This window comes from Pyrus communis, chromosome 14, assembly GCF_041283825.1.
Source record: "Pyrus communis isolate YQ-2024b chromosome 14, ASM4128382v1, whole genome shotgun sequence".
Classification (NCBI taxonomy): Eukaryota; Viridiplantae; Streptophyta; class Magnoliopsida; order Rosales; family Rosaceae; genus Pyrus; species Pyrus communis.
Genome location: NC_142578.1, coordinates 11,334,704 through 11,350,748, shown reverse-complemented (window position 1 = coordinate 11,350,748; position 16,045 = coordinate 11,334,704). Strand labels below are relative to the sequence as shown.

At 35.5% G+C, this 16,045-nt stretch overlaps 1 protein-coding gene and 1 pseudogene across 1 annotated transcript; both read right to left on the bottom strand.

The window, feature by feature from the left end:
- Positions 1–1,748: 1,748 nt before the first annotated feature.
- On the bottom strand, positions 1,749–4,023 carry LOC137712237 (uncharacterized). The gene is made up of 4 exons (XM_088684786.1): positions 3,208–4,023; positions 2,928–3,083; positions 2,678–2,809; positions 1,749–2,129 (listed from the first exon to the last, which is right to left on the bottom strand). The coding sequence occupies exons 1-4, from the start codon at positions 3,790–3,792 to the stop codon at positions 2,013–2,015; spliced, it is 990 nt and encodes a 329-aa protein (XP_088540912.1). The 5' UTR covers positions 3,793–4,023; the 3' UTR covers positions 1,749–2,012.
- An 8,761-nt stretch (positions 4,024–12,784) lies between these two features.
- On the bottom strand, positions 12,785–13,612 carry LOC148691231 (uncharacterized; annotated as a pseudogene).
- Between the last annotated feature and the right edge of the window lie 2,433 nt (positions 13,613–16,045).

Sequence of the window (16,045 nt, the reverse complement as noted above, 5' to 3'; positions counted from 1 at the left end):
TTTTTAGCTTACTTGGACACTAAACTAATAATAAATATTAATAACTTAAAAATGAAAACAACTATGAAGATTAGAAAAAAAAATCAAGCCCTAACACCTCCAAGCTCAACCAACCACCACTGAAACCCTAACACAACCTTTATATTCAAAACCCACTGGTCAACTGGATTTTTCATGGTCAACATTAATATTAGTTGCCTTTGAATCTAAAATTCAAACATAGATTATATAATATGGAAACCTATGATCAAAAGGGTATTGAATTGAATTGAAAATGGATCCCAATTGATTTACATTAGGAGGGCAATCTCCTACAAAGAAGGGGTTAAGAATTCATATAAGTTTTCAAGGAGCCTGTTTCTACTAATGCGATTTCCTCATTTGTCGATTTGCGGCTCGTGAAGCTTGCAGTTCTTCTTTGTGGGTGGTGAAGATGGTGGTGGTATGTGGCCACATCATGGAAGTTCATACCATTTCAACAACCTTCATGACCTTCTTCTCGAAGTTGGCGGCTTGAGTTATAGGGGGAAGTTAGTGGTTGTACATTTGTTTTGAGGTGATGGCTTGATGGGGGTGGCGGTGACCATTAGTGGGTAAAGGCCATGCCTCTATGACCTTCTACTTATTTTTTAGACAAAGTAAATCCTAGTTAATTTAGCGGAAAATTTAACGGAGGCTTAATAGATGTGATATTTTCAATAAGTTGGGTACTCATTTGGATTGTTTAGAAAGATTGAGACCAATTTGGAATGATATTAGAAGATTGAGAATTTTTAGGTACTTAATCCATAATTAAATTAATTAGATTTGTCAAATTTTAGTGGATAATTTAATAATTTGGCTGACATGTGGAATTAATTTAGGGCATTAGTGGAAAGAGATTAAAAAAGTTTCAAACATAATTAATACATAAATTTAGATGTAAGATAAATCCACATGGCATCGATTGAGTGGGAAAAACAAGTGGGGAAGGCAGCTAGCATTCTCCCTATATTAATTATTGTTGAATGAGTTAAAATTTGGATATCTTTGCCGTAGAAAAAAAGAAAAAAATTAAATCATACTCATATGACAATAATGAACACTATAGTGATTCTCATCATCACTTAAAAGTAGTGAACAAATACACGGTTTATTTTTAGCTACGCCCTCTGAAACTCGATTTTAACTCAAAAGTCGTCACTTTACTCCTTAGAACTCAAAGTTCACTACACTTTGCCCTCTAGAACTCGATTTTGATCCCATTTTGGCCCTGAAACTTGAAAATTGTCTCTATAAAACTCAAAATTTACTCCACATTACCTTATATCTGTTAATCTCTTATGTGGTTTCGATTTGGGTGCACTAGGCTAATCAATGCTTTTTTATTTTTTTCATCTCTTCAATTTTTTTTTAATTTAATATTTTCTAATTGTTGAATATTAACGCATAAACGAGATTTATAATCAAATTTATTGCACATGTGACATATATGTTTTAGGAGATAATCTATAAGTTTCAAGAAGAAGAGTCCACAAGTTCGAGTGAAAGAAATTTTGAATTTTAGAAAATAAAATGGTGAGTTTTCTTACAAGGGACAAAATAAGATAAAAATTAAGTTCCAAAAGCGCAGTTAAAAGTAACCCAATATACACCCACTTTGTTTTGATGATAAGAATTACAAGGAAGATATGCATGCAAGTGAAATTGAAACAACCATAACATTGACAGTGACATAAAAAATTAGATTATATTATGCATTACCACGCATATACAGAGGAGTTATCAATGATTCGAACCTAAATATTCTACCACCTACCAAAACCCAACTGCAACATTAAGCTTACCAAAAGGTGTTTTATTTCACTAAATAGAAAAAAGAAGAGCAAAAGAAACTCTTTGATTCTTCTTTTGCTTTTATACAAAAAGACTTTTTGGTCACGTTGTGGTCTAAACGTAAATATTCTAGAAAAGACCCCCCCCAACCACCCTCCCCAAAACCACCTTTTGTTGTTTGCTCAACTTATCAAAACTCAAAATCCATAGTGCTGAAACTGAGCAGCTCCAAAATTGCTCATAAACTGTCCTCCTCCTCCTCCTCCTCTTACTGTTGCATTCATCTCTTCCTTTTCTACATTGAACCCTTCAACCTGCACAAAATTAACCTCATTAACTCTACGTTATTGCAATAACAGAAATTGTATAATTAAACAAACAAAAAAGTAACGAAATTGTATATACAGAGTAATATTTTCTTATTAGACTTATAGTTATCAAACTGTGAACAATAAACGTAAATCACACATTCATGCAAGAGTAACATGACCATTGTGTCCAGATTCATAGTCTTGCAAATTATATTTTAAGGTAATTGATCAATATTATGTTACTATGTAAGTTTGTGATTAATTACCTTAATAATTTATATGGTCAAATTTTTAACTCGTTGTCATAATATCGCTTAACAAGTATACACAAGATAATATTATATTGCTAGACTTGCGTTGTCAGATAAATTGCTAAATACTATAAATCTGAACTAAATGCGTCAGAATTCGCAGTCTCACAGCATAGATAGTACCATGCCGTTGTCTAATGGCTAAAGGAAAAAAAAAGCTTTGGCTGTTCAAACTTGTTGGTACAAGTTTAACAGAGGAAATTTAACAAATACTGAAATGTGAATAGAAAATATTTTTACCCAGAGCTTATCTACGTCTTCTTCTCTGGTACTTGAACATGCAGCTTTGAGAATCTCACCGGTCTCGTCGTTGCGTGCAAATCTGCCACGTATGCGGAGTCGTTTGTCTGCTAGTGTTTTTCGACATGCATACTTTTCATATAGATAGAGAAGAGTAACAAACAACCCGCATTAAGATTTAAACACAATAATAATCTAATTTAACACCCAAAAATTAGTGGATTTATGTAATAATATTATGTTTAATTACCTTAATTGTTTTGTTGAAGTTTCTCTGTGACCTTTTGGCTCTGTACTTTGAGATTCTCTCTTTCCTCTCTTCTGCACTGTACCTCCCCGTTTTGAAGTTTGCAGCTGCTATTTCCATCACTGAGCGCTCTCTGGGAGCACGATTTGTTCGCAAATTCTACCAAAAAAATTGGAGAAAACAAAAAAAAAAAATAAGACATGGGTTTTGATTTTAATTAAACATGGATTAAATCAAAACAAACGCAGAGCAAATTAATTAAAATTCTGGTGAGTAATCTGACTTGCAAATCACCAGTGCTGGATACCCTTCTCATTTGACCAGGCAAAAAGCTGCTTTCCTGAGAGCTCAAGCTCAAAGCTTGGTTCTGAAAACTTGGGGACTCCATGAGAGAATCAAAGCTCGGCTGGAAGTAAAAACCAGGCTTGTTATTATTTCCATCAAAGCAGTTGCTGCTGTAGCTCCTCTGAATAAACTTTGCGACATTCTCCGCCCCGCCATAGCTATGAGGCTCAAGAGCTTGATAAAATTCTTCAGTTTTAACCTCCTGAGCATCAAAAAGAGATAAATTCGGCCACCCAATTGGCAAATTTGGACAATTTTGTTCCGTTTGGTGCAACTGGGTTTGCTGGTAAAGGCTTAGAGTTTCGAGCTGGTAACTTGGGGTAGAAGAAGAGAGGAGAGATGGAGAGTTATGGTCAGTTGCGTTTTGATGGCTTTGCTGGTCGGAGATTGCTTGGAGTTGGAGGAGGTCAATGTCCGAGAAGGGAGAGAATGGCTCGGAGAAGAACTGCAGGTCCGCCATTTCTAAGGTGGTGAAGTGGTGGTAGAAGGAGTCGTTGACGACGTAGAGATCGGAGGAGGACATTATTGGAGACCCCAAAAGAAAATGAAAAATGTTGAAAACTGACCGGGAAAGTTAGAAGTAGGAAGAAGCAAAAGCAGTTACGTTTTGCTTTGCTTTTTGCGTAATTTGGTCGTGAAACGGCCAATATGTACTGACAAATTTGGGATGGTTTTATTAAAAGCCTTTTGGGAGTTACCGAGCAAAGAGACAAGCAAAAGCCATTTCTCGTCTCTCTCACACTTCTCTCTCTCTCTGTCTAAAACTTTTGAAAGATGATTTCAAACATCACAGGAAGAGACCAGTCCACTTCTCTGCTATGCTATAAATAGGACTGGATTTTGCACGTTGGCCCCCATTGTTTGTTAGAATTAAAAGGGTTCTCCATAAAAATAAAAAAAAAATCATTTAGTTAAAAATCGCAACACTTCCCCTCTTTTCTTGTCGGCCAAACTTTTAGATTAAAATATTAAGAATCACATCAATTTCCCAAGTTACAGAAAAGCCTTATTTTTCTTTTCTCTTTTGCCTTCTTTTGAACCAAAAGTTCCATCACCACCAACATAAGGGGTGGTTGGGTATAGAATTTCAAATTGAAAATGGGATCTTGAATCCCAAATCGAATCAATCCCAAATTAAAATTTTGGTATTCCCAATTTTCGGTATTTGAGGATAGTTTGATATTTCCAAATCTCATACAAATTGAAATAACAATTGTTCATACCAAGTTAAATTAACATACAATCAAATTAAAATAAGTAACAAACCCAAAAGTTAAAAAAAATAAGTTACAAACCTAACAATACAATTTTTTGATTTCGTGTTGAAATAGACACATTTGTCGGAGGTTCGTACCGGCAAATGTGGTGATAAAAGCTATGGTTGCTATCTTAGACCACACCAATTATATTGCTACTAGTAGTTAGCAACAATTCAAATGTATAATAATATATATAAATATATAATAATATATATTATTTATTTTCGGTTCGGTATGGGATTACCGAAAGATTTAAGTACACGATACCAAAATTTCGGGATCGGTTCTGAATTTCAACCCGAAAATTTCAGAAATTTTGATTTAGGATTGAAATTTGTTTTGGTTTGGTTCGGAATTTTCGGAATTTTATTCTAGCCTTAACTGACATAGGGCTGTTTCTTGTCTGCTATTTGGACAATAGTTTATGAATAAAGTCGGTCCACTTAATAAACATATACCATTCGTGCACATACTTCTTATTATATGATTTTCTGTTCAATCATTTGCCAGAAAATTAACCAGTAAAGTTGTTTGGAACATGGAATTTTCTATGTACCAGCAAGGACTCTTTTCTTGGACCACCAATAGGAGAGCTAAATGATCGTCCTTTCGATCATCACTCATTTTTTTTTATCAACATCTTCTCTTCTACCTCTACAAAGTTGGTTATTCTCTAATATCTTTCAAACAGTAGTGCTACATTGATCGAATTTATTTACGAAGCTTTGTTCATCAAAACACTTTATTCAAAATTTCAAATGTGTACCTCTTTTAGTCAAAGCCTATTTTATTCCATTTGAGGGTGTAATTTAAAATTACTTTCTATTTGATGCATTCGGCTCAGCCGAGCTTGATGGTTGCTGCATATATCTGTATATAGTCTCTTTGTGAATGTGATTGTTGAACCTTAAGGAAGTTGTTTTGGCTTTTTGCAATTGAATTATGAATGCAATTTCACTACGGTAAATTTTCTTTTTCTTTTTTTTATATGTATCAAATAATAGGTTAACAGTAACACACACACACATATATATATATATATATATATGATGATAGATGATTTGATAAATAAAAAAATGGTAATGCTTAGAAGTTGGATTTTCAAACTGGTGCAGAAACTTTTCAACCCGCTTCTTAATCAGTATAGGAATGTAATAATAGGAAATATTTAGTTTAAAATACAAGTTCTTGTCATATTGTGATGGTCAAAAAGGGAGTCTTTGGAATCATTATTGTGGTTTATGATCAATTTTAGTAAGAATTCTTTCCTGTACTGCTCTCCCCATTCTCTCGTGTACATTTGATCACAGCAAGAAAAGGATATGGGAGAATGATGTATAATCAACTAGCTTAGCCTAGGTAGCTAATTGCACAAATGATAGACTTCTTGAGAAGGAAAAAGCACCCAAATGGAGTGCTGTGGCTTATTATTTGATAAGAGATTATGTTTTTGTATATCTCATTTTGCGACTACTCTTATTAGATGCTCCATCCTTTCTTTTTGAGTTTTCATTCACATTTTTGGTTATATGTTATCATTCTGAACTTGAAAATTAGGGTTCTTAGGTGCTTTTATTGGTAATAAAATGTTCATCTTTTTTTGTAAGGAAACATTTTGGGAAATTTTATTTGAATCCATTTAACATCTTTTTACACCCAACTTACTATCTTCACCCATATTATTTTTATTAAAGAATTAATATATCTTTAAACCCAAATTTATTATCTAAACTACCCTCTCAAACCCAATTAAAAATGTAAAATTATCTTTACACTCATTCCTTTTATAAAATAACATCGTTAATTGAATTTTTTTTTTCTTTTCAAAGAGGAGTCATTTGCCCCTCTATAATTGCTTATGCCGTATAGAACTATCTAGCATTTCCGTGGTTGCTTTTTTTCTACCACAACCCATCCATGGACTTGGGATCCAAGAGATCATTCCATAGACTTGAATTTTCGAAGAGAATGTTATGCAAGCTCTAGTTCAGTCCTTTTTAAATCGAGCATTTTCATGTACTTTTTAAGAAACTTTGAAGTGACATAGGGCTGGGTGTTTTGCTGCTATGTTAATAAACAAATAAACAAATTGGAGCTATTTCGAATAAAAAGGGTGCAAGACATGCGACCAGCTAGTTCGTGGTTAGCATTGAGCAATCTTTATTTGAACCAAGAATCCAGTTTTATGTCTTTGTAGTACAAATTGAGCATTTTCATGTACTTTTTAAGAAACTTTGAAGTGACATAGGGCTGGGTGTTTTACTGCTATGTTAATAAACAAATAAACAAATTGGAGCTATTTCGAATAAAAAAGGTGCAAGACATGAGACCAGCTAGTTCGTGGTTAACATTGAGCAATCTTTATTTGCACCAAGAATCCAGTTTTATGTCTTTGTAGTACAAATCAAAAGTCCTTGCACTGATGTTTTGGGGTGAATACAGATAGCAGAGAAAAAAAAAATATAATATAATATAAAAAGTATGAAATTTAATCCAAAGAAGAAGCAAGCAAACAAAATATCCATAAATCGAGTCATACTTTAGTTGGAGGATTAAAAACTTCAAAATCACCATCCATCAATACAAAAGCTTGTTTTTCTCTATCAGAGCTACTAGGGCTTTAGTCAGAATGAAAGTAGGATAAACAAAAGATGATGCTAGGGTTTAATTATAGTATGTAGGTCTATTGATAAATTTGATTTTTATTATTACTTTCATTTGTACTTAATAGTAATTATGCAATAGGGTAAAATAGACAAATAACATTTAAAATTTAAGTTGGGTGTAGAAAGATGTTAGATGGATTTAAATAAAATTTCCCAAACATTTTAGATGCCCAACTTGATGAGGGTTATAACTTGGGAAAAAAATAATCATTATTATGACATGCAGATATATATGTATATTTATTATGTATAATTATATATAAATGTATGTATATATTTCTATGTTCCGCTTTATGACCAAGTTAAGCATCCTGATTAAGCATCTCTCTATCTGTTGCTAGTTAATTAATTAATTAAAGGACGTCAATGCCATGTTGATTCCATATTTTTATATAATATAGTACTACTCCTGAAAATTCCATTTTTATATATAATATAGTACTACTCCTGAAATCTATCCTCTTCAGTGCTAAATCTTCAAGATATTCATTCCAAATTTTCAATTGAAGTTAGTATACATGGGTTCTCTTAGGTGCAAACATTAGGTTCCCTCTGTGGGCATACCGAGCTACCAAGCAACCAGCAGCTTGACGCATGTGTAGCTTTACATGTGTCGCGATCAAATTATGTAATATGAAGATCATATATATAAAAAGAGATAATAATGAATTTTGGAATTAATGTATGCGTATTATGCCTGCAAGGTTCAAGGGAAAAAGAATCTATTGCTTTGATTATGTTTTGGGAATAAACACAAATTTAAAGTTGCATAATTCTAAGGTGATAGTGCTCAATATCATGTTCGCGATGAGCTGAATATATATATATATATATATATATATATATATATATATATATATAGGCAGATTTCTTATTCCTTCATGGACCAAGTGGCAAGTTGTGAATTAAATTATCAACCTAAGTTTTTTTTTCGATAAAAATAAAAAGTTCCAAAGAAACCGATTTTGCAAACATGCGGCCAAATTATTGAAAGTATAGTTTTTAACAGCTGCTTGAGGTATAACTAAAGCACATGAACGAGAAGTCCACTATCTTTTAGTGAAGTGAAGGAAGCTATGTATAATGCACAATGTTAATCCAAAAGGGTGACCCCAACAGTTGCTTAGTCCCTCGCTTTTAAACTAAAATATTAAGGGTAGGGAGACAATTAGGAGGGAGATGCTCAAGATTATTTATATTTTTTAGATTTTTTTTCCGATGTGGAACTAGTCACGTTTGCTCCTTTTTTGTTCCTCTCTAATCTTAACACACACAAAAAACGGAGATAGATCTAAGTCCAAAAACTTAAGCTGTTTTTTAGATTTAATCCAACTGTAACATATACCTATATCATAACCAAACTACAAAAAATTTCAAATTAAAGAAATATGATTTAAGATAGAAATGAATGGTCCACATTTTTTAAATAGGTCACTAAATTAGATTTAGATTTATTAAAAAAAAAAAAAAAAAAAACTTGAATACAAAATGATTATCAAATACGCTCTTAAACTTTTCTCTCTAAATCTTTCGGACGTTACCAACTTCTATCATAAAGATAAACTTCTGTGTCCCTATAATGTCCCTCCTCTTTTGTAAACATTGTCGTTCTCTTCTCCTTTTGAAACCTGGACGAGTGTAAGACATTGGCTAGCCATGGCTGACTAGCTAGACTGGTTAAGGTCGAACTGACCAAACCAGCCACAGTTGTGGGTGGATCGGTTAGGCCATTCATTTTTCTAATATTTTAAAGATAAAGTGAATAATTTCATAATATTTAGCATGACTGTAAAAAGTATTCGTAGAGTTGAAAGATGACTCTTATTCAACGGTATCTTGGTTTTTATGGCTGCCAATGACTTAGCAGAATTCCTTCTAAATTGTTGCATAAGCAAGTAGAATTAAAGTGGAATATGAAGGGAAAGACAACAAAAAAAGTATTTTTCACCTTTAAGGGCGTGTTTACCAAAAATGAATGAAGGTAGAAGAAAGGGAATTGAATTCCTCTCCAAGTGATTCCGGCGTTTAACAAATTTTGGGAATGAAAAAATTAGTGAGCTCCACCCAAAATCAGTAATTGGATTCCTAATATCCCCGGAATCCAAATATTGACTTGAAAGTGGTAATTGAATTCAGGGAGAAAGCCAACATCGGGAATCAAACTTCTCTACGGAAATTGCCCTGCCCCTCCCATCTGCCTCCCACGATTCAACCACCAAAGCACACACCCATCCCCATCCTTAACCAACGCAAACCACCACACCACCTCCCAGACTGGCATGACCTATCACCAACCCACCCCAACAGTTCTACAAACAAACTCCGGACACCACAGATCCAAATTCGGATGGGGAAAGAGAGATGCAGATGATTATAGATAAAAGAAAAACTTTGCGACTTACCCACTGCCGATAGAATTTCGATTGCAGACGTGTTTGCAGAGAGCATAACATAAAGCATCGAGCGGCTGGCAAATGGTTGAGAAATCTGAGAATGGTCGCAGGCAACGAGTTCATGATTTACCACCGAAAGGAGATCTTCAGGCCGATAGAACCCGACAAGGTAAGGATGGGCAAGAGTTGGCGCTTGAGGATGATCACAAAAACAATGTACGGATGCAGACGGGGAGAGTAGAGAGAGTTGTCATGGAACCGTAGAGGTTCCCGAACCTTTTTTTTTTTTTTTTTTTTTTTTTTCCGAGTTTTTTACTTCTTTTCCTTGTTGAATTAGGTTTTTACTCTTTAAGAAATAAATAAATAAAGGTTCAAGTTTTATTAAAACATATGGGAATTGTTAAGATTTTAATAAAACTATATATATATCTGTGTGTGTGTGTGTGTGTGTTTGTGTGAAGTTCTATTAAAAAGTTATGAATTTTTCTATTATTTAGATTAAGGGTATTTTAGTAATCATATTAATTTACGTTTCAATTCAGGTAAACTGGTAAACAACTTATATCATTTCAACTCCAATTCCAAGATATTATAGTAAATAATTTTGACAGGAATTCAATTCTGACTCCTTCTCATTCTAATTCCCTCTGAATTCAATTCATCCTCAATTCAATGCTTCTTATTTTGATTACAGATTAGTAAACGAGTTGTAAAGTTATTTGGGTTCCTCGTCCCTTCGACAGTTTTAAACAAATCTCACTGTGAGGATAAAGGCCAAGGTTAGGGCATCTATGCCATGTGATATATATATATATATATATATATATATATATGGATAGTGAAATTATGGGCCACTAGTAGAAACTTTTGGTCATTTGGCATACAAGATTCATAAAAATGTGTCCACCGTAATTACATATGTCATTTAGAAGTGACAATCATGTTCAATTATTACCACAGTTTTAAAAATACCTCCGTCTAGGCTTCGCTTTTGATTAATTCCTAGGAATTTGAATTAACAATGAACACCTAGACCTGCCTAGCGCCCGTCTAGACCCATCTAGGCATTCATATAGGTCGCAACTTTCACTTAGACAGAAAATTGATAACTTTTATTTTGCCTTTTTTTTTTTTTTTTTTTGATAAATTGTAAGAGACTTGTAGAATACTTAGATGAATATTCATTATATGTTTGTTCTTCATGTTTTCAATATGTTCTAATACTATATAATAATTAATATTAAAAAAATCCTAGACCCTTGCCTGCCGCGTGCCTTTTAAAACCTTGATTATTATACAATCTAATGTTTTAATACTCTTTCGCTATTGTATTGTGTTTAATGAAGAAGAGCATTTAATATTTCTTTTGAAAACATGATTATGAGGAATGCTAGTGACATTCTCCACTTGTCTTCCTTCCTTTGCCTTTCCCACTTAGTGGATGTTATGTGAACATATCTTAAACCTAAATTTGTGATTTTTTTTTTTTAATTTATTATTATTATTTTTTTTGGGAAAACCTTTCCTAAGAAAGGAGACAATTTTATTTCAAACACTAGATTACAAAGAGAGGCCCACATACAAAAAGTACCAGTCACACAAAGGGACCTCCCAACAAGCCCAACACTAGAGACAAAACAAAAGATGTCTCTTGACCCCAGCATCCACCGCCTTCAAAGTTTTCCCGATCAACCCAGAACTAATCTGCCAGCCAATGCTAAATCCAATTGAGCAACTCCACAGAACCCAACCACAAAAGCTGTCCCGATCGCCCCGATCTCAGCCAAAAAGTGGAAGAAGTCCGAGGGAACACCCGAACGACAGTGCCATCGAAGACAGACAAAGAGAAGGAGGTGGTGTTGTAAACACCTAAGCCGATGAATCCACTGGAGCTCTATGCACCCTCTCAAAAGATCACAAGAATTTGCGTTGACATTAGACTGCATATCAAATTGAAAGTAGTTGGGGAAGACAGGCTTTGGTAGAGACATTTGGGTTGAATCAGGAATAACTGGGGAGAAAAATTGAAAAACTAAGAAACAGACAGTGAAATGAAAAGCTTTCTGCCGACCCCCGCCACAGCGAGGGTCGTCGACAACAATGTTAGACGGTGGGGAAATCACTCACACATAGATGGTGTGAAAGACTCTTAAGAAGAAAGAAGGAACTCTCACATTTGTCCCTCAATATGGTAATCGAGCAGCATACTTTGTGGCTTCATACATATTCAAATAAGGTGCCTTATTTATGGATGTTATATGAACATATCTTACACCTAAATTTGTGAAGTTTTTGATTGTTCCTCAATATGGTAATCGAGCAACATACTCTGTGGCTTCATACATATTTAAATAAGGTGGCTTATTTATGGGGTTGTTTTGGCCCCAAATTTCTGTTCAATATTTTGGTCAAGGACGTTAACATTCTAATTAGAATTTTAGAAAATCAACTTTTCTGATAAAAAAATTATTTTAATCATTTATAGTTTTATTTTTTATATAAGTATCATTTTTTACACAGTTTTTTTTTATTTTTATGTTATTCTAAAAAAGAAAAGGATGAAGGATGGTCATGACTTATAAAGTTCAAGATTTTGAAAAGCATGATGTCGTCCTCCTCGACCTCTACTAGCCTGATTACCACATCCCTGCACATTATGCCCATGACTTGGTTGACTAGGCTGTCTCGATGGTCCTGCACTATTAGAAGCAACCTCCATGTGCTGGGACTGTCATCTAGGATACCATTGAGACCCACTAGCTGAATAGAGAGGATACGACGTATAACCTCCAAGATACTAAGGGAAACCACTTTGATAATATGGATCCTGCGGATGCTACATTGCCCTGATAATGATAAGCGCCCCCACGACCAATCTAGGCGTAACTACTAGGTCCTGCAACCTGCTAGATCGGAACTGGCGGTGGTAAGGAAGGCGGCTGGGGCTTCTGCTGATTCTGTGGATAATGAATAGCCCTATACCCCATCTGACCACAAGTATAGCATCCACTGCTGCCTCACTTACACTCCCCAAAATGTCTATTATTACATCTGCGGCATAAGGGAGCACCTGTGCCACCAAAATCCCTCAGTCTCAGAAAACGAGGACCCCCAGAAAATTTACCACCCTTTCTTTGCCCGGTGGAACTCAAACCCCCGCTAGAAGAACTGGAATTAGCATCACTTTTCTTAAAACTTTAAGTCTTAAGAGGTCCCTGAGACGATTGACCCTTATCTTTATCACTTTTCTTCTGGTTACCATCATTTTCTTCTTCCTCCTCGCTATCACTGGGCATGTTCTCTGAATCTTTAATTCGAAGCAGAATCTCATAAAACTCCTGGTAAGTAGCACAGGAAGTCGTGGTCGCCATAGAACGCCACTTCTTTCGAGTACCTAACGTAAAACGATGGAGCATCTCCACCGGATCAGCACCAATCTCCGGGTAATAGCGAGATAAATCAGTAAAGCTCCTATAGTACTTATTAGCTATCATCTTTCCCTATTTCAGGTGCGTGAATTCTTGCTTCTTGCGATCTATATGCTTTGGAGGAATGAATCTCTTCAGAAATAATCGTTTAAAAACTTCCCAATCAGCAGCTTCCTCTGGTGATAACTGATAAGACTCCTGTCACCACCAGGATGCAGGCTCCTGACCTAAAAACCAGGTGGTCGTGTTAACCCACTTATCCTCAGGGAGATTTCCCTATCTCTGCATCAAACGGAAAGTCTTCTCAAGATGATTGAGCCACCGCTCAACTCCCTCATATCCTTTATTACCCATAAACTTATCCATCTTCAGATTATACATAGTCTCTAAATGAGTCCTCTGGGGAGAGCGAAGCGAAGACTGAATATCATTAGCTATAGCTTCCCTTAATTGAGCAATATCGAGGAAACTAGACTCAGCCGAGGAACGTGGCTCTCTATAAGGCAGCATAGTTCTGACAGAAGACACCAAAATAATTAGAATATTCACAAGATATGCAAGACTGCCAAACCTAGGCTCTGATACCAAACTGACACACCCCGACCAAAATCAAGGCATGCTGGCCGTCACATGAGGATGACGTAACCATATCCGCACTGCAGAAATGATAATGATATAAAGAAATGTGAATAACTAAGAACCAAGCTAACTAATTTACACTAGGCAAATAAAAGTGCAATCCCGATATTTAAGTGTGATACACTATAATTAGAACATAGATAGCCTAAGTGCAGTCCAGCAGGACATGTATTAATTATACAATACCAGAGGTGGTCTTACATTAGTGATAATCTGCCAGAACCGCCGTCAATTCCTCATAAGCCACCAACAAGCACTCCTACCTAAAACCTGGAGGGACGCAAAACAGAAAGTGTGAGTGGGTAAAAACAAAGTTTTTCAAAACCCTTTCCCTTGTCAAAGGTAATAAACCCTCACTATAAAACCTGTATAATTTCCCAGAAAATAGAATACATACGTATGTCAAAACTATGCTCGGAATAGCAAAATCCACAAATATGCCATTTCAAATATCTCAGCATAAAATATGTAAGCCAGATGATATAAATCAATGCAAATGGTATGACAGCCGAAATCACTGAATATGACCTGTATGGCTGAATTTATAGCTCATCCATCTAGCTATAGTCATGTAATATGACTTGTACGGCTCAACAAATAGCTCAACAAGTATGCCCTGCACACGAGTCAGAACCACCTAAAGTGGTCTGTACGACAGGACTGGGTGTAAATAAATACGCTCAAGTGCTACTATCACGTGAAGATTGTACGAATGATCACGGGTCATCTACGAGTCGGAACCACTTATAGTGGTCTGTACGACAGGATTGTGCACTTAACTTGGATCCAAGGTGAGTGTATAGTGCTGGAGTTGAACATCACGTGGACTGTGCCCTAACCACGAGCGGGAGCACTAACACTGGGGTGCAGGTTTATGAGCTATAATACATCTCAACATAATCATGCAACTTACATCCACAATCTATAAACTCACCTGGCACTTACCTGAGCTTCTGCAGCATTAAACATAAATATGTGCAACTACTAAATGCATATTCTAAGTATAAAATATTTGGCATGGCATTTCAAAACATAAGTCCATTTAAATGAGTTTCTGGGACAAATACCAAGCATATATATATATATATATATATATATATATATTGAAAACCAAAAGCCCACTCATTGATATGTGGAAGGGTCGTAGCCCCCGAGTCTCGCTTGACTGGGCTCGTCCTCTGGAAAAGTCTCACCTATATGCGAAACAACAATTTTAACGTTATTTTTAAGCACATATACAAAACTAGGTAATAACTTCTCATAAGTTGCTCAATTGAGGTGATTAAACAAACCAACATGGCCTACTCAACCCTATGAACATCACCATATTTTTAGAATAATTTTCTAAGTTCCCACGGGCCCTCACGCGCCGGCCAAGGCACGGCCACACGCGCAGGCAGGTGCCTGGCACGCTGGACGGAATCCCTAACGGCGTCTGGGAATATTCTGTTGAATAACAGCATACACTGTTAATTTTACCTGACGCCGTTAACATATTCCGTCAAAATTGACGGAATATTCTCTTTCTTTTCCAATGGTTCGCCATATTCTGGCGTCGGCTACCGCTGCTATCGCCAAATTCTGGGAAAATTTTAAACCTTAATATCTCATCCATTTCTCAACCAAAATTCATGAAATTTGTACCAAAATGAAACTTAGGACGAAAGGAACACATCTTTACCACTTTTTGGACCTAAAACCAATGGAATCTCGCCTGAAAAATTTGTGAAAACCGAACAAACCCTGCAACTCGATAAACCCAAGTGTTCCTATGTCAAAACTATTCTAAAATTGATCCAAAATGCTAGAAAAGCAAGAATAGAATCTTCTTAAGTCTCAAAACTACTTGAAACCTTCGTGATCACGTCGGAGAAGTTTTCACCCTACATCGGAGATCGGATAACTCGAGTTATACAAGTCCTCACGTCCAATCAAAACTATAGCTCAACTCCTGAGCTCATAAGGAGCATGAAAACGACTTCCACAACTTCAATCCATGAGTGATGAAGTTAGTTGAGAGGTTGTACATGCAGTTGTACAGAAATGGAAGAAAATTTTGAGAGGGAAAGAGAGAAAAATAGTCAACGGGTGCGTGTGTGTGGTCCAGGTTAGCAACCAAACAAAACAAACAAAAATCTTAACTTTTAATTGGGTCCAAATATTTAGGAAGAAGAAGAATTGGTCCCAAACCCTTAGCTCATTTACACAACACACTCAACATTCAAGGGCATAAAAGTCATTTCCACGCTATCGAGGACAAAATATATTATAATTCGGGACGGGTTGTTACAACCTACCCCCTTAAGAAAATTTGATCCCCGAAATTTCGTACTATAACATAACAATCCACTAATAATCATAAAACAAGCGTCGATACAAATCCTTTATACG